The sequence below is a fragment of the Heterocephalus glaber genome, unplaced genomic scaffold, assembly GCF_053883595.1.
Source record: "Heterocephalus glaber isolate CG9 unplaced genomic scaffold, H.glaber_assembly_v1.0 deba00001572, whole genome shotgun sequence".
In the NCBI taxonomy this organism is placed as follows: Eukaryota; Metazoa; Chordata; class Mammalia; order Rodentia; family Bathyergidae; genus Heterocephalus; species Heterocephalus glaber.
In genome coordinates, this window is record NW_028258357.1 from 24,079,212 (window position 1) to 24,099,130 (window position 19,919).

The window sequence follows — 19,919 nt, forward strand, 5'->3', positions numbered from 1 at the left end:
AGGGAGACTGTGGATTTGGACTTCTCAGCAATGTTGGAAGTGTTAAGTCTTTATGTGACTCCTACAGATGAACTAAAAGCAATTTGGATATTGAGATAGATAGGAGCCTTTTGGGGCCCAGGGGCAGAATATTATGGTTTGGATCTAAAATGTCCCTCAAAAGTGTCCTGATTCAGAAGTGTGGCTTCTACAAGGCAACTGGATCGTGCAGCCAGTACGCCCTTCAGTGGGTTCACCCTCGGATGAGGTCATAGGTGAATGGGCTGTTTGGGGGTGAGTCATCTGGGGTGTGACCTGGAGAGGTGTATCTTGTGCTGGCTCCTTCCTTCTCTTCTGTCTCTTGCTTCCTGGCCACTGTGGGTGGGCCTCTGCCAGGTCCTTCCACCCTGGTGTTTCTGGCCAGCCTCATGGGCTGAACTGTGTGAAACAATGACCTACAGTGAAACTCTTACCCTATGAGTCGCAAGTGTCCAGTATTTTGTTCCAGAGACAGGGAAGTGACTAATACGACCCTCTGCCTGCAGGGCATACTGGGAGCTGTAGTTCTCTATGCAGCACACACCAGCAGCCTGGCAAAATGAAGTCACAAAATGTAGGGTACAGTTCCTACTTCTGAACCACTGTAAAGCTGAAAACCTGAGTTGAATGATGAACAGGGGGCCCTCTGTGAAAGGCAGACCTGTGAAGGAAAGGTGAGGAAACTGAATTTGTTGCACATCTCCCTTGCGCCAAGCATGTGATACTGATGTCATCTAACTGCTCTGAATTATCAACAGTGAGGCGGGTTTGACTACCCAGTGTGACAGATGGCTAAGCTGTGCATGCTGCTCTGGTGGCCAGTGCCACACCTCCCTTCTCGCTCCTGTGCAGGCATCGAGCAGGTCAGGCCCTCCCGGATGTGTTCAGGTGTCACTGGATCTGCCCCAGCTCCTCAGGGACATCTGCTCACAGCATCTGAAGCTCTTCCATTGCCAGGTGTGGAAACTTAAATCTATCCCAGGCCTGGCCTTAGAAAACCCATTCTGGATTTTGGGAAAGTCATTTCTGACATGCCAGACCAACCCTCTAGGCCCCATGTATTCTGCAAAGCTCTGAAGACAAGACTTCCTGTCACCCCTGACACACTGAGTCCATGCTCTCTCCTAGCTCAAGGGCCAGGCTTCAGGAGAGCACCCTCTCCCTGGAGGGTGAGCACCCCAGAGAGAAGCGCCAAAAGAGAGCCCCTGGAAGATGGCAGGCGAGGAGGTTACAGCTCCTGGAGAGCCCTTCCTGTACTCCACGGGGCCTGGCACACAGGCAATTAAGGGCAAGCAGGAAGCCAATTCTGAGTCAGCCATCAATATTTCCTATAAGCACAGTCCTGAATCCCACTTTCTGACCTTCTGATGTGTGTAACAAGCGGCCCTCAGGTCTCAGAGAACAAGAGATAAATTAGGGCTCCCTGCTACCCAGGTGAAGCCTGAAACAACCTCAGCCCTAGCAGCTTCCTTTCATGAGCTCTGGATTGTTTGCACCCCAGTTGAGGTGTGGGGGTGACTTTCTGGGCCAACTGGGGCAAGATTAAAGGCTTTCAGGTGAGGTGCAGGGCCTCGTCTGAAAGCCAGCTGGATATATTTTGGTGATTTGAAGCAAACTGTGTACAGTGATGATTGTTTCATTTAGACCTAAGTCTCGGGTGGGGGGACAGGGCCTCCCTAAACCTCAGCAGCATCCTTGCAATGGGTCACTTTTATCCGCAGCAGGAAGCTCAGCTCCCAGCGGGGCTTTAAGTGGAGGGTTCATGCTTAATGCATGTGTTCTGCAGGGACCAAAGGCGCAGCGCAGGGAACTTAGAGGAAGCTTGTTTAGCCAGAATTACAGTTGGTATCTCGGCTTCCGCCAGGGAGGGAAGTGTAACACAGGAGAAAGGCCTAGGATGGCAGTGTCGGCCAGTGCTGGCTTTCCATTTCAGGTCCAACATGCAGCAGCTCTGTGATCTGAAGTATTTAACCTCCCCAACCTCAGTTTCCTTGTCTGGATAATGGACATAGTAGGGCCCACACAGAGTGCAAGATTCCACACGAAACCTGAGGACTATGGCAAGTGCTCCTTAAGTAGGTGTCTACCTGATGTTAGACCTTGACGGATAGTTCCTGAAAAGAGGGATCAACCAGGTGCAACCAGGCAGGGGCACCTGTGTTCCTGGTGGCTGCGGCCCGGGTCTCTGTGCTTTCCTTCGGGTCTGGACCACATCTGGGTCTCCTGAGTTACACACTCCTGATCTCGTACCATTTCATTTTGAAAGGGAAAGCCAAATAGCCTTGGCATTTATTAGCTGCCTGATCTTAGCCAAATAAATACTCTCCAACTCTGCGCTTTAGTTTATGAATTATCCATGAGATGGAGGTGATCAAACTTCTCTCTCCACGCACGGGCCATCATGTGCAGTTAGCGACAGCACACAGCCACCTTCCGAGCCTCTGGCCAGGTCAGTCCTCCTCTGTGTCCCCCTCTGAGGACACTCACAGCCGCAGATCTAGAGCAGAGATCCGAGCACAGAACCCTCTGTCCTGGCAGCCTGTTGATGTGGGACATGCAGGCTGCAAATAAATGGGCCGTGGAAACACCAGGAAGACCAGTGTGCACGCTACAGGCCGCAGAGACGGGCAGGCTGAGCGATCGCTGTTCTCAAATCCACACTAATTGGTGATTATGGAGTGTGCTTGTCCACTGCAGATTCCCACAGTTTGTTTTTTTTGTTTTTTTGTTTTTGGTACCGGGGATCAAACTCCAGTCCTTGCGCTTGTGCAGCAGGCGGCGAAACCACTGAGCTAAATCCCCGGCCCCCCACAGTTCATTTTTGATCATGCACCGTCCCTCATAAACTGTCTATTCCCTGTTGCTCTATCTTCAGCACTAACAGGTTCAATGAGGGGTCCACAGGAACAGTTCTGAGAAATGCCATCGCCAGCAGCTGCACAAAGTGGCTTCTTGGGCTGTACCTGGGGAGGCCCGGCTGTGTGTGCCCAGGAGACATCGGACTCGTTTTCACCACAGCTGCAGAACACAGACCCGACTCTCTCTTCCCAGAGCTTCCTTGCCTCTGATGGTGCCCAGAGGATGATGCTTCAGTGTGTGGCCTTCCTGGCATTTGCCATGTGCACTTCTCATGAAAAAACACCTGTTGCAGGTTGCTCTGGGGACTCAGGCTGTACACAGGGACCTGAGGATTTATGACACTGAAGGCTCAAGGTCGGCAAACACCTGGCTGTCCAGCCAGGCCCAAGGCAGGGTGGCTCCAGGAATGTGGTGACCTTGGTGGTGACAAACACTCCTCACTTTGTTCTCCCTAAAGACCCAGCTCTGAGTGCCCTGCATGTCATTCACTTTCCAAACATTTCACCGGCCAGGTGTCATCTTCGGCATGAGGCACACAAGGGTGACAAATGCCAGAGATGATCCCAGTCCCTTTCGAACTTAGGGTCTAGGAGAGTCACACATTTATAAGTTCCTCAGGCAAGGACAGGAAAGAGCAGCATCTGGGATGAGTTTTTTGAAGAAATCTATGTGGTCCTGAAAGAACGAGTAACAAAGGAGCCACTATGAGACAAGGCTGGCAGGGCTGGGTTCCTGTGTAAAGAAGCTGCAAAAGAACCTGGAATTAATTAGCAATGCGGCTGAGAAAGGGCTGGGAATGGAGGTTAACTACAGAGAAATAACCTGCACAGTTGTGGTCTCTGGCTTGGAAGCAAGGAAAACTGCAAGGATTTGCCCAGGAAGGGTGGTGGCCTGGGGCACAGGAGTCACCAAACTGACTCTTGCTGATGGCCACCAAGAGATATGGGGAAGGACAGCAGCTGCAGGGAGGCCAGGAGTCAAGTCTGGAAGAATGGTTGCCATCATGCTGGGAAAGATCCCACAGGCTTGGTCGGGGCTGATGGCAGGGGACAGGGCAGAGCTGGAATGCACAGGGTATTGTGAGATGCCTGTGAGGGACAGGACCTCTCTTTTAACTTTTATTAACTTTTAAACCATGCAGATTTAATTTGGATGGAAGGATCCAGTATGTAAACAATGGACAACTGGTCTACCTGGCTGGACATGGGCAGTCAGAGCCCCAATCCCTCCCATTCTTTACCCTGCAAGGGGTCACAGAAGACCCGGGCTCCCTGGAGTAGATGCAGCTGCAGCCCGTTCCTCTTCAGCCCCCACCCCAACTGCATAAGATTAAGTAGCAGGCTACACAATGAAGAGCTTTTATCTCCTGGCCCCCCACCCCGCCTTTGTGCAGTACTGAGAACCTGTGGGTACTTGAATACTACCTAGCTCTTTCTATTGCTTATTTGGAGACAAGGTCTCTCCATGTTGCCAAGCCTGGCCTTGAATTTCCAATCCTCCTGCCTCAGCCTCCAGAGTATCTGTGATTACAAGCATGAGCCGTGAGGCCCAGCAAGAGCATTTCAAACACTATGTGACCCTGGCCTCAAAGGGGAGTGGAGCTATTTTTTTTTCCTTTAAAGGAGACCAGTCTCACTGTGTTGCCCAGGCTGGTCTTGAACTCCTGGGCTCCAGGGATCCTCCCAGCTCAGCCTCTAGAAGAGCTGGGACTATGGAGTGGAGAATTCTCCAAAGCCTGCCACATCACAAGACCTCCGGGCCCTCATGGGTCACCCTACACCAGGCCTTTGTCACCTGCCAGCACCACCTCCTCCCCGTATAGCTCACAGGAAGCCAGGACCCAGGCCGGTCTGTCTTTCCCACTGCTCTGCATTTTGTTTTTGCTCCTTTGAGTCGGAGTCTTGCTATGACTTTGTGCTCTTGCTAAATCCAGTATACAGGGCTGTGCGGGGCCTGGCAGGGGAAAGGTGAGGGGCAGCCTTCATCAGAGGCCAGCTGTGGCTCTTCCCCTCCTGTTGCTGCCCCAGCACTAGTGCCGACACCTTGGGAGACAGAGTGGCTTGCTTTCACCTTAATTAGTGCAGCAATTTGCTAAATTTTGTTTTTCCCTTTTTGCGAGTGTTAATCAATTTCAGCTCAGAATAGATTGGAATGGCAAGCAAATTACCACAACAATCCCCAAATGATAAATTCCGCACATCTTGATCGACCTCGGAGCCTAAAAACCGGGATAACCGAAACTCAGGCTGGCAGCTCCATGATCTACTAAAATGGGATGGTTCTGAAGTGCAAAGAGAGTGGCTTTGTGGGGTCTGAGCAAGCAATCTGGCCAGATCAGCCTGGGGCCCAGAGCTTCCCAAGGAGACGGGACCCCGAGCAGATGCCTGTCTGCATCGTGGCGTGTTTGCTACAGGAGCGTTTGGTTGTGGAGCCCAGGAGCACTACGAGGCACTTACTACGCACCAGAATGCAGAAGCGAGCGGCCGGTCCCTTTTCCCACCTCCCCAGAAGCTTTCAACAGAGGCAACAGAACATTTCCCTCTCCTGGCGAGGTCAAGGATGGCCCTGGGCAACACAAGCAAGTCAGGAGGGCTGCGTAGGACTTGCGACAAGACGGTGAGAAGGCACAGCCTGTGCAGGCGCAGCATAGAGCGCCCAGAGAGCCTCGGCCTCCAGTCTTAGAGCCCGAGACTGGGAGGTGTGCGGAATGGCCAGGCTGAGCCCAGAGCCAGCACCGCAGGCTCCGGGGTTGGCCGGGACCTCGGCCTAGATGAAGCCAGGGTGGCAGGCACAGGAGGGAGCGACCACGTGGCTCCTTTGGTGAAAACCCTTAATGTTTATTCAGCATCGGCTTCTTACGCAGGCTCACACACATTCTTTCACTTGAGCCTCTTAATTACCCCAAGCGTTGAATTCTAATCACTGCTAACCAGTAAACAGGGCCCACAGAGACAGGGTTGACTTGGGGTCACGCGATCTAGGATGAGAACACCCCAATTTGAGCCCAGGTCCACCAGACCTCGAGCTCCACACACCTCCCTGGGTGAAGGGATCCTCTAGTCTTCTATGAAAGGCCACGCTCAGGCACCAGTGACCCCAGCCTCCAGGGAAGGCTTGGTGGCCAGGGCAGCCCAGAGCAACGTGGACTTGTGCCGGGAGTGGTCACGCGGTCACCTTCAGTGACCATTCCAGACACCCTGTCCAGGCTGGATGTCCAGTTAGCAGCTGAGACTTCTGCACCACCAGCCTGTTCGGCCTCCAGGAAGAAGCTGGAGTAGACAGGGGCCCACCTGCCCTCCTTCCCCGCCCACCCTACTGCCCTACCTTGAGCTCTTCTGCATTGTAGAAGTCCACGCGCACAGCGGGCACCATCCAGGTGTGGAAGAGCATTGCCAGGATCTGCTCCGCGATGGAGTCAGCAATGAGGTGGAAGTGCAGGGGGTTCCGTCTGTGGGGAGGAGAGGTAGAGGAGGCCGTGGAGGGTCAGGGCTTTGTGCTGAGCCTCACACTGTCTGTCCCAGCTCCAGAGGCAGGACTTGCTTCCCAGGCCACTGTGGAAGGCAGCCAGGGATGTAGCCCAGCAGTGCTCACTGGTGAGGACATCGGAGCAGGGAGAAGGGAACACATCTCACCTGAACTTGCCAGGTGACATTGCTGGGATGCACAACCCAGGCCACCCACCACCCCTACCGAGGCCTCTGCGCCGGCCAGACTTTGCTTTATGCCTGCCAGCTGGTCACATAGGCACAGTGCAGGGGACTCGGACATGGGGCATCTTCCAGCGGCTGGCAGGCACCCGTCCCAGCACTGGTGTGAGGTGTCAGGTGTGCTTCCTGCGTGGTCTTCCCCACAGAGACCCAGGCTCTCACCCCTGGGCATCAGCTGTCCTCACTTCCGGGGTTTGGGCAGTGTTTATTCATCGAGGACTCTTCAGCCCCACTGGGAGGCTGCACTCCATGCACCCCAGCAGGACGCGGGCCCGGGTTCGGAGGCAGCCGTGTCCTGCATTTGTCACAGGGAGCACTGCGTGTCACTGATACCTCTGCACTGCTCAGTTCTATAAAATGTTAGGAAGCCTCCCTCGTGAAGTCACTGCACTGATGAAATGAGAGCTTAACACGCAACACATTGGGAATAAATAGGACAGCAGGAAACAGCGGCTCACCTCTCAGAGGGCCCTGGGCACGGTGAGCCCCCCTGTAAACACTGCTGCTCTAAGAGGATGGCAGCTGGAACCGCTGCACTGTGCATGCAGCTAGGGACAAAAGGACGCGACTCCCACAAAGGGAAAAGGAGCCAAGTTCTGCCTCGGTCAGAGGGGTGCAGGGGAGACAGTCAGTGTCCTCGAGGACAAACAGATGTGACAGGGCACAGGGACAGGATGCACTGCACTGCAGCAGGAGTCTGCAGCTGGGCCAGGCAGCGTCAGGCACAGGGACAGGGAGAGGAGGCGCCAGCGGGGGCCCCGGGAGCAGGGAGGGCAGTGGGCGCAGCAGGCAGTGCAGTGAGGACCCACGTGGACAGAGCAGGCTCCGGTGGGCACGGCTGGCACCGGGCTCTTTGCCCCACACAGCGTCCCCAGCTCCGTCCTGAGTTCCTCGCACTTGTGCCAGGTTACCCTGGGCTCTCCCCACCCCAGCCTTGGCACATCTGGTGCCCTGAAGGAAACCCTCTCGGGTCTGCCCATGCATGGGGCCCCAGGCCCTCGCTTTGCCAGGCCACGGCTGGGTGCTGGGGACACTGCAGGAGGAAGACATGCAGCCCCCTCTCCTGGAACACAACCTCCGAACCTCACCCCACTCAGCCCTCTCCTGCCCACCCTTGGTTCTTAGGTTGGGCGCTGTCTCCTTCAGAGCCTCGGTCTAGGCCGGGCTCTTCCTAACCTGTCCCAGTGCCAGGCCCAACCGCGCCCAGCCCAGTGAACCACGGCCTGTTCGCCCGCCCAGCGAAGGACCATGCTTCTGCAGGTAACAGAGCCCTGGGTTCACGACGGAGGGCTGGGAATGTGGAAGGAATTCAGTAAGTGAGCCGGAAGGACAGACGGGTGGCAGACGGAGAGGACACACAGTGCTCTGGTCCGACCGTGGGTGTCTCCTGAGGCCTGCTTGACCCATGCAGCAGCTGTGGGGGTGTCAGGGCCGTGGGGAACCCCCCTGGGTAGATCAGTGCTCTCACTGCAGGGGTGGCCACTGTCCCTAGAGTGTTTGTCCCCTTGTTCTCCTGCCCTTCTGCTCCTCGCAGGTGACACACAAAGCCCTCTGCCAGACACTGGTGTTATGATGCAGCATCCCTGACCACTGCACCGAGAGCCTGTGAGTTTGCTCCTGCAGACGCCCCCTGCATTCCTCTGTCACAGCAGTGGAAGAGGGGGAGCACCGGATGCTGCATGGAGAGGACAGCAGGAGAAATGAGCTCAGACACCAGAAGAGGGGCAAGAAGCAGCTGAGGGACCTCAGGGACCCGGTCGGCAGCCTCACGTTCAGTACAGGAAGAAGACAAGCCTGGGGGAAAGAGGCAGGCCAGGGTCAGCACTCCCAGCTCAAGAGGGGCTGGTGAAGGCAGGTGTGCTGCGGCCAGGATGAGGCCCTGCTGCCAGACATGCAGCGCTGACTGGGAGGAACCGAGTTGAGGAAGCGCATGTGTGGGGCTCTGGCCTTAATCCCGCCGGAATCCCAATAAGCCGTCTACACCCAGGACAGCCAGCCACCCTGCTGCTGCGAGCCCACATCTTTCCTTGGTCAAAGGGAGAGTAGCGCCTAAGCCAGGCGCCACAGCGTATTCACATCCTGGGGACGGCTGCTGCTCTCACCCCCACCCCCTCGCCCTTCCTACCTGAAGGGAAGTACCACAGCCTCCACCACAAGCTGGGGTCACACAGGCCTTGCCGGCTGAGATCATCGTTAATTAAGTTTACAATCCAGTGGCAACTTTAGGAAAAGAGAGCCTGTGACAGCACCTGGAGCTCAGGGAGTCTGGGACACGCAGAGAGTTAATAGCACGCATTGCAGAAAACCACAGCAGTTGGGCTGAGGTCCTCAGTGTGATTTTCTACTGGAAGAAGGTCGTGTGGCCTGGGTACTCTGGGAGACTTGGGACACGTGAGGAGGGCTCCGGGGAGGACCGGGGAACTCGCTAGAGAAGTAACAGGGCCTCCTGAGACAGCAGAAGCCTCATGGATCGGGGGTTGGCAGAGCCAGGCTTGGAACCCTGGGCCAGTACTTCCTCGTGGGGACCCAGAAGGAGCCACTCAACTCCAGAGCCTGTGCGTCCCATCAGCCTTGGGGACGGTGGCACGTGCTGTCGCAGGCTGGGTGACATGGAAACACCATCCATTCAGGTGTGAAGCCCTGCACCTGAGTACAACACGCCGGTCTCTGGCTTCCCAGGTACAGGCGTGCCCGAGGCGCAGGAGCTACAGGGAGGGCAGTAGTGACAATAAGGTCCACCCTGTCACTCAAGACGGGCACTAAAGCTCACATACCCAAACCAGTGACCCTGCTGGTGAAGGCTGCAGATGCTGGGGTTGGACTGACCCACTCCACGCCTGGCCCTTCTGTCCTGTCTGTGACCTTGGGCCACTGCCACACACTTGGTGCACAGCAGACTGTCTGCAATGGGGCTGATAACAGTGCCCACCTCGGGGCGGCACAGGGGGCCCGGTGTGTGAGGACCTGCTGGTGCCCTGGACACAGCCCACGGCAGAGGGAGCACTGGCTGTGTAAGAGTCAGGCAAACAGCAGTGTCCAGGGCCTGGGGCGGGGCAGGCCACGGTGCCATGGAGCAGTGGGGTCACCAGCTTGCCCAGGGCCAGAGTCGGGCCAGCACCTGCCAGCCTCCCTGTGCTCGCTGGTTCTGTCCCCCGAGCAGCCTGGACCATGCTTCCCCCGAGGGTGAAGCAGAAGAAGCAGGAACACAAGCAGAGGAGCACACGGGCCTGGTGGGCTTGCTATCAGAAGCAAAGCCTGCTGCATGCAGAAAGGAATGACACGAGCAGCCCCCTGCCAAGGGGAATCGGACTGTGAGGCTCAGACCATCCTGGCTTACAAATACTCACACTTAGCTACTAAAGAGCGCTTTTCTTCTCTGCTCGCTAAGTGCTGGGCTTCCCTGAAGAGCAGCAGGGTTTCTGGGGACCTGCATCAGGACTGGAGGGACAGCTGTGCTCCCAGTTTTCTCTGAACATCGTCCCGTCAAGGCAATGGGGATGCGTGGTATGCTACTAGGCAGTAAACCCTCATCACTTACACTGCACGCAGAGTCCCCTCATCTACCTCTCTTCCCCACACAGGCTGCACAGCGACAGGATCAAAACTGTATGTAGCAGAGAAAACAAAAGCAAAATCACCTCTTTTCTCCCACACAGACACAGCTCTCCAAGCTTGCTTTACCTAGGTGTTTCCGGCCAGCCTTTCATTCCCTGTGCCCGGCCCGCACCTGTGTCGATGCCTGCTGAGCACCTGAATGCAGGCTGCGCGTCCCATCCCACACTGAACCTTCACTGACCCGATCTTGTAACCACTGCTTTTGCTGCGACTTATTTCTGCAGCCGGGGCGCATGGCTCATTATCAGAGGCTGTTCCATTATTCTTGTTTTTAAGTGTTATCCAATTTTTATGAAACAGTTCTGAAAAGCTTTCTCTACAGTTTGGGCCGCCCTTTTAAGACACAGTCCCTACAGCAGTCTCATGGGGTCAAGGCGTCAGGCAAAGGCTGCACACTTTCTCCCAGAAGGTTTAGCAATTGGCAGCGCTGAGTCAGTGTGCATGCTTGTCCCAGCACTGCTGTGGGCACTGAGAACAGCATCCTCCCCGCCACCAGGCACCCTGCAGAAGGAAAACCGGCCGGGTGTAACAAAGCAAGCTTTCATTGAAAACTTGTTGGAAATCTTTTCGGGAAAATAAATTGAGTCACTGTAATTAACGGTGAGGACCAAAGCAGCAGCCAGCACCACTATTATCATATTATCATTAACATCAGGAAGGTGCTTTTTCAACGGTTTGATAATCACACTCAGTTAATCCCGACACATGCTTGAAGGCAGTGGGGCTATTTATAGCTGCACTTTCTGAGCTCAGAGTCTTTCAAGCGTCCTCTCGTCTTGCTATGCAGGCTCCTCACCAGCATACTGACTCACAGGATCACTCTGATTCCTACACTCTCAGGGACTGGGGCTTCACTTGGTCCAAGAAGATCGAGGAATCACTGAGCGGGGTGCAGAATTGGTCCGGACCTACACCAGGAGGTGGCTTTCTCAAGTCCCCTGTCTCCAAGAAAGTAGAGCATGCCACCAGCAGCTATTCTATAATTTAAGGTCTGCATGGCATGTGACTGTAGGGGTGGAAGTTTATCCTCAGTGGGACTCTTGCAATGTCAGCAGCCACTGGGTTATGTGATTTGTAGCTATAGCAACAGGAACACAATTTACTGTGACCTTAGAAGGTCATCACTGAGGCTCAGCACAGCTGAGCACCCATATCCGTGCCCTGCATTCTGTGAAGGGGAGGGCCTACTCTCTCTGGGGGCTGGGGCTCTGCAATGGCGAGGGGGAGCTGAGGGGCCCTATTAACTCAGTGCTGAGCTGCAGGGCACCTGGCTTCGGGCAGCAGCAGGTGAGGGTGTCTGACGCTGCCCGCAGCAATGCTGCATGGAAAGCTCATTCCTCCTCCAGTCCCGGATGCAGGGCCCACCCCTCTTGGCCGGATACATGGCCTCCTACTTCCTCCTGTGCTGCCCTGTCTTCCAATGGGACACAGCTGGCAGGAGGGATGGCAGCCCTGCCCCTAATGACGCTGTTGCCATTTGGCTTTCTGGCTCCTCCCACTCCCCACCAGGAGGGCGTCGAACCCCACCTCTGGCTCTCTGGCCTGCGGATCACTGCCGAGCGAGGGCCCAGCCAAAGCACCATCCCTCTGATTTCAGCAGTAAGCCTGCTGTGGACCAGGTAAGTTCTGGGCAGACCAGGTCACGGGAGGAGATGACTAACACAGGCACTGATGACTGAAGAGAGCGACCTGCTGAAAGCCACTTGGCTGCACTGTGGCAAGAAAGACACTGAGCTGCTGGGCAGGGTGTATTAGTGAGCTGACTGAATGGATCTGCCCTCAAGGTCCCTGACAAACTCCCCCAGAGTCACTCGCAACACAGTTATTACTATTGCAAGCCAACAGTCATGGCCTTTTAGTGGCAGTTTGCTAAGACCCCAGGCCTGCAGAAAGTGAGGCACAGTCTGTGTCCCCAGAAGGCCTCACCCTGCTCCACAGGCTCATCATTGGCAGGACAGAGGCCCGACATCTCCTCGCAGTCCAGACGGGTAAGGAGCCGTGGTTTTGGGTGAGGTGGCCAAGGGACCAGCAGGACCAGACCCAGCCATGGAGAGAGACCCAGTGCAGAGAGGGGGGCCCCGAGCAGGTTGGAGGCACAGGGCAAAGTGAGCACAAGGAGAGAGGACTGCACAGAGAAGGGCAGCAGCCCCAGATGCAGAGCCCTGTGGAGAAGTGGCTCCTCCCGAGGCAAGGCAGGCCCCAGAAGCTGACAGAGCTCAGGCTTCCATCTGCAACACCACTGGGGCCCAGAGAGCACGACCCTGAAGAACAGAGCTGGGCAGTCAGGAGGGGCTGACAGGTGAGGAGACTGAGCACCTGAGGGCAGAGCGGGGTACAGACAGCCACAGAGAACCAGAGGGGGAGACGCGGGAACCCCAGCTTCCTGCAGGGGGCGGGTCCAGGGCTCCATGGTGCCCCCGTCTCTGGTTATACCCGAGAGCTAGACCCAGGTGGACACATCCCGATCCCGTCACGTGGTCTCCGAGATCTCAGAGCTCTCGCAGAGCCTCTGGTCCTGGCTGGGTCCCCCAGCACTGTCTGGACCACTGCCCACGGACTCAAGCCCTCCCTGAGAAGTCAAAGCAGTGCCCAGGGCAAGCTGGACCTGCAAGCCCGGTTCTGGATGTGACCCAACACCACCCAGCAGAGTAGGCCAGGGAGAAGTCCCCGGAGAGCGTGGACAAAGGCGGGCGTTTCGCCTAGAGCTGGGACGGGGCTCCAGGGGACATGTCAGAGGAGGCCGAGACAGGGCTGGCGACACCCAGAAATGCCCAGAGGCGCCACAGGGAACAGTGGCAGGGAGACAGCGCCCAGTAGGAGACACAACAGACAGCACAGGTGGCTGGTGGAACAGGACTGGGTGACACAGCTGGCGAGGAGCTGTCTCGGGTGCTGTCCTCGGCCTGAGATGGGGTCAGTGTCCGCCCCCTGCGTGGCTGCGTCCTGATCTCTTTTTAAGACATCAATCATACTGGGTTAGGGCTCATGCCGTGGGCCCATTTTCACCCAGCCACGTCTTTGAAGGTCTTTCCTATCTCCGGGCACGTCATAGTCTGAAGTGCCTGGGGTCACAGCTTCAAAACACGAACTCTGGGGAACATCACGCGGTGCGTTACGTGGCCTGCAAGGCGCATGTGCAGGCCCGGAGCTGATGGAGAAGCTGACCGCCCTCCCTGGGGGCCTGTGGCTCCTGTGGTCAGGACACAGATGCAGTTTTCCCTGCAGCCTGAGCAGGGTGAGGACTTGGCCTTCCCGCTCCCCCGAGGACACGCCGCCCACCTCGAGGCTGCTCTCACCTGTGGAAGAGGACCGACTTGACCAAGGTGACTACGTCCCGGCTAGCGTTGTATCCGGCGCAGACGATGGCGACGTGGATGGTCTGGAGGAGAGGAGCACAGGGTCAGGCAGGTGGGACGGGGAAGCCCTCCGAGAAGAGCAACCCCTCTCCTTCCTTCTTGGCACCGTTAGAGAGCAAAGGGCAGTGCCTGCCGCTGTGGGGAGAACTCGACACAGTTTAATTACAGCCTTTGTCATCGGTTTGTGGAGCGATCATCATTTGGAAGCCATTAAGTTTCTTTCCAATTACATTTTGGGGACAGGAGGAAGGGTGTTTGGTTCCAGTAGGCAAACGGTGGGTCTCCGCCCCACAGTGAGGACAATGACAGTGGGGGGGACAGAAGATGCCCTGGAAGGAGGGCCGCCCTTCAGGGATCGGACTCAAGGTCAGCAGGCGTGGTGCCCATGGGACACTGCCCACGGACCTACGTCCTGGCCCGGGCTTCATTGCCGTGAGGCCTGGAGAGCCGCAGGGTCGGAGGCCTCCCTGCAGGACGGTGCACGCAGCGGGACCGTTATAGGCCATGCCGGCCCCCGCTGAACCACCCAAGAACACAGCCTCCCAAAGCAGGGCCCGGTGCCAGGCTGTGACGGCGGAGCTGAGGTGAAAAAGTCCGCATCTGTGCACAGCCTGGGACCTGCCAGGCCGGGCCGGTGCCGCCCGGTGGGCCATGCCTTGCCACCTGTCCAGCTTTCCCATCCAGCTGCTGCACCACAAAGGGCCATTCCATGTGCCGCACCATGTGCCCGAAGCCGGCCAGTGCCACTGTGGGAACCCGGTCCGGGCCTCTCGAGTGTATCCCCCTGTTGGGCACTGGGCTCCCTGAATGGCAGTCTGTCCCCTCACGTGGCTCCGGTCACACTGTCCCGGGCCCTCCCTCGGCCCTCGGCCCTCGGTCCTAAAGTCGGGTGCTGGACGCAGCCCTCGATCTTGTGCCCCGGCTTCCCGACTCCCCACTGTCTGTCAGCCACTGCAGACACACCACTGACGCCACTCACTGCTCCCCAGGCTCCCGTGACTCAGGGCCAGGCCCCTGCACCACCCCAGCTGCTGACGACGGGACAGAAACTGTGTCCCTGGGATGAAGCCTCCAATCACCAACATCCCTCCCCCACCTTCACCACCCCAATGCAGGGACCGAGCTGGACATCAGCTTCACCCAGAACCTCATTTCCTGGGGAGTCCCAGGGCCACAGCTCACCACGCCTGCAGGATCCAGGGTGGCTCCTCTCCCTCCGCAGAGGGTCCTGACTTCCGGTGTCTGTGCAGCCTCCCCGTCACTGCACTCTCAGCCCCCACCCCACCCCAAAGGTCTGCAGGCTGCGCCTCTGCTCAGGGACCAGAGGGCCCGGAAGAATGGCAGGGAGAGATGCAAGACAGGAGGAAGCAGCACGAGAGCCAGGACAGCCTGGGAAGGTACCGTGCTCAGTGCTGCACAGGTGAAGAGGAGGCACCCAGCCCAGGGACTCAGGTACAGGGTTCCCTGCCCTGTGATCCTCAGGAAATGCTGCTGACAGGCTTGGAACCAAACACTGCAGCAGCACTGTAACCCTGGGGTCCATCCCCCTGTGCCAGTGCCACCTCCCACCAAGGAAATGGGGTCCAGATGCTAAGGTCCTTCGAGCCCCCTGCAGGCCTGAGCTGCTGGATGCAGGCCAGCTTGGGGACTCTGGGTGCTGCTGAGCTTTGGACAGAGGCCAGGGAGGCCACCGCACACCCTGCCTGCAGGTGGACCTGCCCACAGGTCGGCACACCCTGTCAGGAAGCCCTTAGAGAAAAAGGGCAAGAAATCTGGGCTTGGGGTCAGATCCTCGGATTCTCCTGCTGCTTCTGCTCATGCATGTGAACCTGAACCTCACCTGCATGGGGAAAGTGCCATAACTCATCTCCGGATAACATCTCCAAAAGGGTTTGGTTGAAAGAGGGCAGTAAGGATGCGGCCACCACCATGTCAGTGAGAAGGGAAGAACAGGCAACACCGCCGGGGAGACGGGGAGACAGAGCCAGGAGGGGTGAGGGTGTCTAAGGACAAGCGGGACCAGGCTCTTCCAAAGCCAAACATCCAAACTCCCGGCCTGTGAGGGAGGAACTGCCTTGGCTTCAGGGCACATGAGCCGTAAGCACGGCGTGTGCGCTGACACTGTACCTCACTCTCCAGGCTCCTGTCTCATCCAGCCACCTGCCGCCATGAGTGCGATCAGCATCAGGAGCGGAGCCACAGAGCCCAGCACCTACAGAGGGGCAGTGGAGCCCACCCACTGTGCTCGCGGAGGGTATGGGGTGCCCTGATTCTTCCATCCACAAGTGAGGCCAGTCTTTCCGTCACCTGAGGTCCTGTGTGTGCACAAACACCTGTCCTGCCTCAGGGAGGCTGCGAATCGGCCAGAGGGTAGCAGCGCACTTGGCCAGGGGGCCCTGAACCGCAGCAGCCGGGCACCACGATTGGGCTCCAGCACCGGGAACCGGAGGACCGGGCTGACAGGCAGGAAGCAGCAGGCAGCGCCAATGCCCCGGGGAAGTAAGACAGACAGCATGTCCAGGAGCACGCGAGGGAGCCCTGAGCAGGACGGGCTCCTCCCCTCACAGGGGGTCCTCCAGGGACAGTGCTTCGAGGGCGCAGGAAGCAACAGGACCCAGAAAACAGAGAAAAAGGACCTCAGAGAAAAAGAAGGAAAACAAGCGGAAGAAAGGCCACGCTCAGGTGCAGATCAGAGTGTGAGGAAATGCTCCAAGGAAGCATCACCGAGGCTGGGGTCTTGATTGCGGCCTTGCTACTGTGCCTTTCCGGGTCAGAGGAACTAAAGAAGCCCATCGAGCCTTACAAGCCTTACGAGCCTCCCGTGTGGACCTGAGCAGCCCATGCCTCAGGGACCTACAGGGCATCTTCACCACTTGGCCTGAGTCCCAGAGACGCGAGGAGGGTGGCCTGGGTCCCGCAGGCCAGGGAGGCCTCCTTGGTATGGAGTGGTCTTGAGCACGACCCACTTCGGGAACCCCACGCAGGACAATGGTCCTGGGACGGCAGCAGCAGAACCTCAAGCGGCATGGAGAGTGCTCTTCCTTCAGTGAAGCCTGTCCCTGCTTCCTGCAGGAGGCACAGGTGAGGGCAGCCGGCTCCCCACCTGGGTCGGTGAGGACCACCACGTGTCCCTAAGTCGCCACCTGTCCCCAGCACTGCCTGCCCCGCCCAGCTGTAATGCACTCACTAGGCATGGCTGTGGCTCTGCTGCTCCCTCCGGATCAGAGACGCCCTGCAAACAGCCAGCCAGCCTGCCTGGGGCCTAAACACAAACAGAAGCGAGATTCCGATCCCAGGCTGCTGTGCTGGGGCCAAGACAACCCCTGAGATGCGCAGCTCAGAAACCACCACCTGGGAGCTTCTCTCCCGACCTGAGCCAACTGGAGGCAGCGCTGAGACACCAGGGCTGTGACTCCTCCCACCGTCACCTGCTGCAAGACAGGCGGAGCCACAGGAAGGAAACACACTCACTCACAGCCAGACAGCCTTGGAACCAGGAGCAGCCGGTGGACTCGGGTCCTGGTTCGAAGCCCTCGGCTTCTGCCCGGAGTGGCTTCTGGGACAGAATTCGGGCTGCCTGCCGGGGAGCTTCGGGCAGTTGAGGAGAAGCGGCAGCTGGGAGCCAGGACAGTGCGGCTCAGCTCCTCCTGTTTCCACCCCCTTAGAGCAGGCCAGAGTCACAGCACCCCAGCACCTGGGAACACGTTCCTCGGCCTGGGCCACCGGTGCTGCCAGTGGGTCCCTCTAAACCACACAGGCAGCCTGTGGCAGCAGAGGCCCTGGGAGACCCCACCGGTCTGCACCGGCGAGTCAGAGCTTCCCAGCTCTGGGCCCTCCTGGCCAGCTAGATGCAGGGGGTCAGACAGCCTCGCAGTGTCTCCATCTCCAGAGCTGCCACAAAGCCCGTGGCCGTGGTTGTTGTGCACAGTGAGGGGGCGGAACTAGCACCCAGTGCTGAGAAAACGTGCAGGGTGAAGTTGGCACGAGGGCACGCCTGTCACCCCACCACTCTGGGGGCTGAGGCAGGAGGGTCAAAAGTTCAACCCAGCCTGGGCAACTTCGGAGACCCTGTCTCGGGAAAAAGTAAAAAGGGCGAAGGCCCTGGTTTAACCCCAGTACTGAGAAAACAAAGAAACAAACATCCCTGCAGCAGGTATGGGCCCCAAGCTGGTACTTCAGTATTTGTTATCCTCTCCTCCCCTCCCACTGCAGGGCACAGGACCAGGAGAAAGAGGGCGCTATCCTCTTCTGCCTGTTGTCCAGCCTGGGAGCCCATGAGATCACCAGTGCAGGCGCAATACTGGTTTGCTGAACGACTCAGTGAGCAAACGGAGAGGACGTGGGGTCCTTTCCTTGCCGGGGCTCCCTGGGCGGCCCACGTCCCCTCCTGCTGCATACTCCTTGGATATCTGCCCCTCCACCTCTCCCAGCTCAGGAAACGGGAGAATGATGCCAGCCTCCCCCTTCCTGCCCCGTCCTGCCGGCTAGACAGCTCCTAGACTCCTACTCTGAGCCGGAAGCAGAGTACAGAGCCAGCAGGAGGCGCTGGATCCAACTGGGGATGCAGACTGCGCAGGACAGACCCGCCCTGCCCACAGCAGGCCTCGGGTGGCTCCGCCGGCCACCGTGTGCCCCTCAGGATGTGCCAGGAAGCAAACCGTGCGGCCTGAGGTCTGCCGAGAGACAAGGGGCGCAGCGCGGTGGGGGTTTCCCACGCACACACTCACAGCAGGAGCCACGCTGGGTGTCCCCCGGCTCGCCCCTGGGGGCGGGTGCCTGAGGCTCCCATTGGCCTCCACCATCAGAGGCAGGCAGCGGGAGTGCACACGTGTGCGTGCGTCCCTGCATGGTGGTGCACACATGCCATGAGTATGGACACAGGACACCACGGGTGGCACGGATAGGGCAGTGGATCCGGGGGCACAGAAGTCAGCGAGCCTCCAAGGCAGAGACGGACACTCGGCTACCGGCTACCGGTGCCCAGGGCGGCCTTGGGGAAGCAAGCAGCCTTCCGCCTGAGCCCGGCCGCCCGCTGGGGCTGCGCCTCCAGGGCTCCATTCACACTGGAGTCCCAGCCAGAGGCCCATAAGCAGGCCAGGTGGTGTCAAGGGCGCCCACGGGGCCTTGTCATCTGCAGGGGAGGCCCACCCCGTCTCGGGGAGGGGCCCGGGCTCCGCCCACAGCAGCCCCGTTACCCACCCCGCCCCGCCCCGCGGCCCTTACCTCGCACTTCTCCACGGCCGGCTGCTGCCCGCACTCGGAGCTGTTGCCCGCCACGATGCCCGCGCGCAGGCTCTCGCTGTCGCCGGTGCCCTCCTCCACCGAGTAGGTGCCCGAGTGGTTGCCTAGGCGCGGGGCGGGCGGGCGGCCCCGGGCCAGGCTGAGCTGGCGGCGCAGGGCGCGGTTCTCCTCCTCCACCTCCCGCACCCGCGCCTCCAGGCCCTCTCGCTCCCGGGGGCTGGAAGCCGGGGACCGGGGGCTGTGGGCCTGGGACTCCAGCGGCGACAGCGACACGGGCTTCCCATCTGCGGAGAGAGGAGGGGAGAGTTAGGCTGGCAAACCATGGCTCCTGAGTGCCCGGACTGCACCCTTCTGTGCTCCAGGCTTCCGCGGACAGGCTCAACAGCAAAGCACAGGACTGGGAAGGGACTCAGAGAACCAGGACTGCAGGTCCCATTCGACCCAGCCATTCCCCTGCTGGGGATCTTCCCCAAAGAATTAAAAGAATCATACCACACCAATATATGTGCACCCATGTTCATAGCGGCACAGTTCGTAATAGCTAAAACTTGGAAACAGCCCAAGTGCCTGTCAACTGGAGACTGGATAAAGAAGATGTGGTTTTTTAATAAAATGGAGTACTACTCAGCCATAAAGAATGAGAAACTGGAGTCATTTATAGCTAAATGGAGGCCTATTGAGGCCATCCTCTTAAGTGAAATAAATAGGACACACCAAATAGTAAATACCAAATAGTTTCTCTGGTGTGAGAAACTGAAAGTGTAAATAAGGACTAAAAGGTGTAATAGATAATGTGAAACAGGAAGAAAAGGGGCAAAGGGGAAGGAAATGGGAGGGGTAGGGGAAAGGAAGGAAGGGAAAGGAAAAACTATGAGAAAAGGAAAAAATGGAAATAAATTCTTTGTAAATAGGGAGGGGTAGAGGGGTGAAGGGAGGGCGGGGGGGGAATAAGAACCAAGAGAGTATGTAAAGGTGCAAATTTCCAATGATCAATGTCATTATGTTGTACACCTAAAATGTGCCAATAAAATTAATTTAAAAAATAGGAAAGGAGGGAGAAGGAGCCTGGGGAGGAGGAGGAAGGACTTGTATAAGAGAGCGAAAGAGGAAGAGGAGCAAAAGG

At 57.9% G+C, this 19,919-nt stretch overlaps 1 protein-coding gene across 5 annotated transcripts in view; it reads right to left on the minus strand.

Annotated features, from left to right (window-relative positions):
- Positions 1–19,919, minus strand: part of Large1 (LARGE xylosyl- and glucuronyltransferase 1) — a 334,576-nt gene that overhangs the window by 159,258 nt on the left and 155,399 nt on the right. For all 5 annotated transcript variants that reach the window (XM_087192775.1, XM_021258337.2, XM_087192773.1 and 2 more), the window contains 3 exons: positions 18,779–19,080; positions 13,496–13,578; positions 6,202–6,325 (listed from right to left, as the gene is read on the minus strand). In XM_087192775.1, coding sequence (XP_087048901.1) covers positions 6,202–6,325; positions 13,496–13,578; positions 18,779–19,080 — 509 coding nt within the window. The remainder of the gene's footprint in view (positions 1–6,201; positions 6,326–13,495; positions 13,579–18,778; positions 19,081–19,919) is intronic.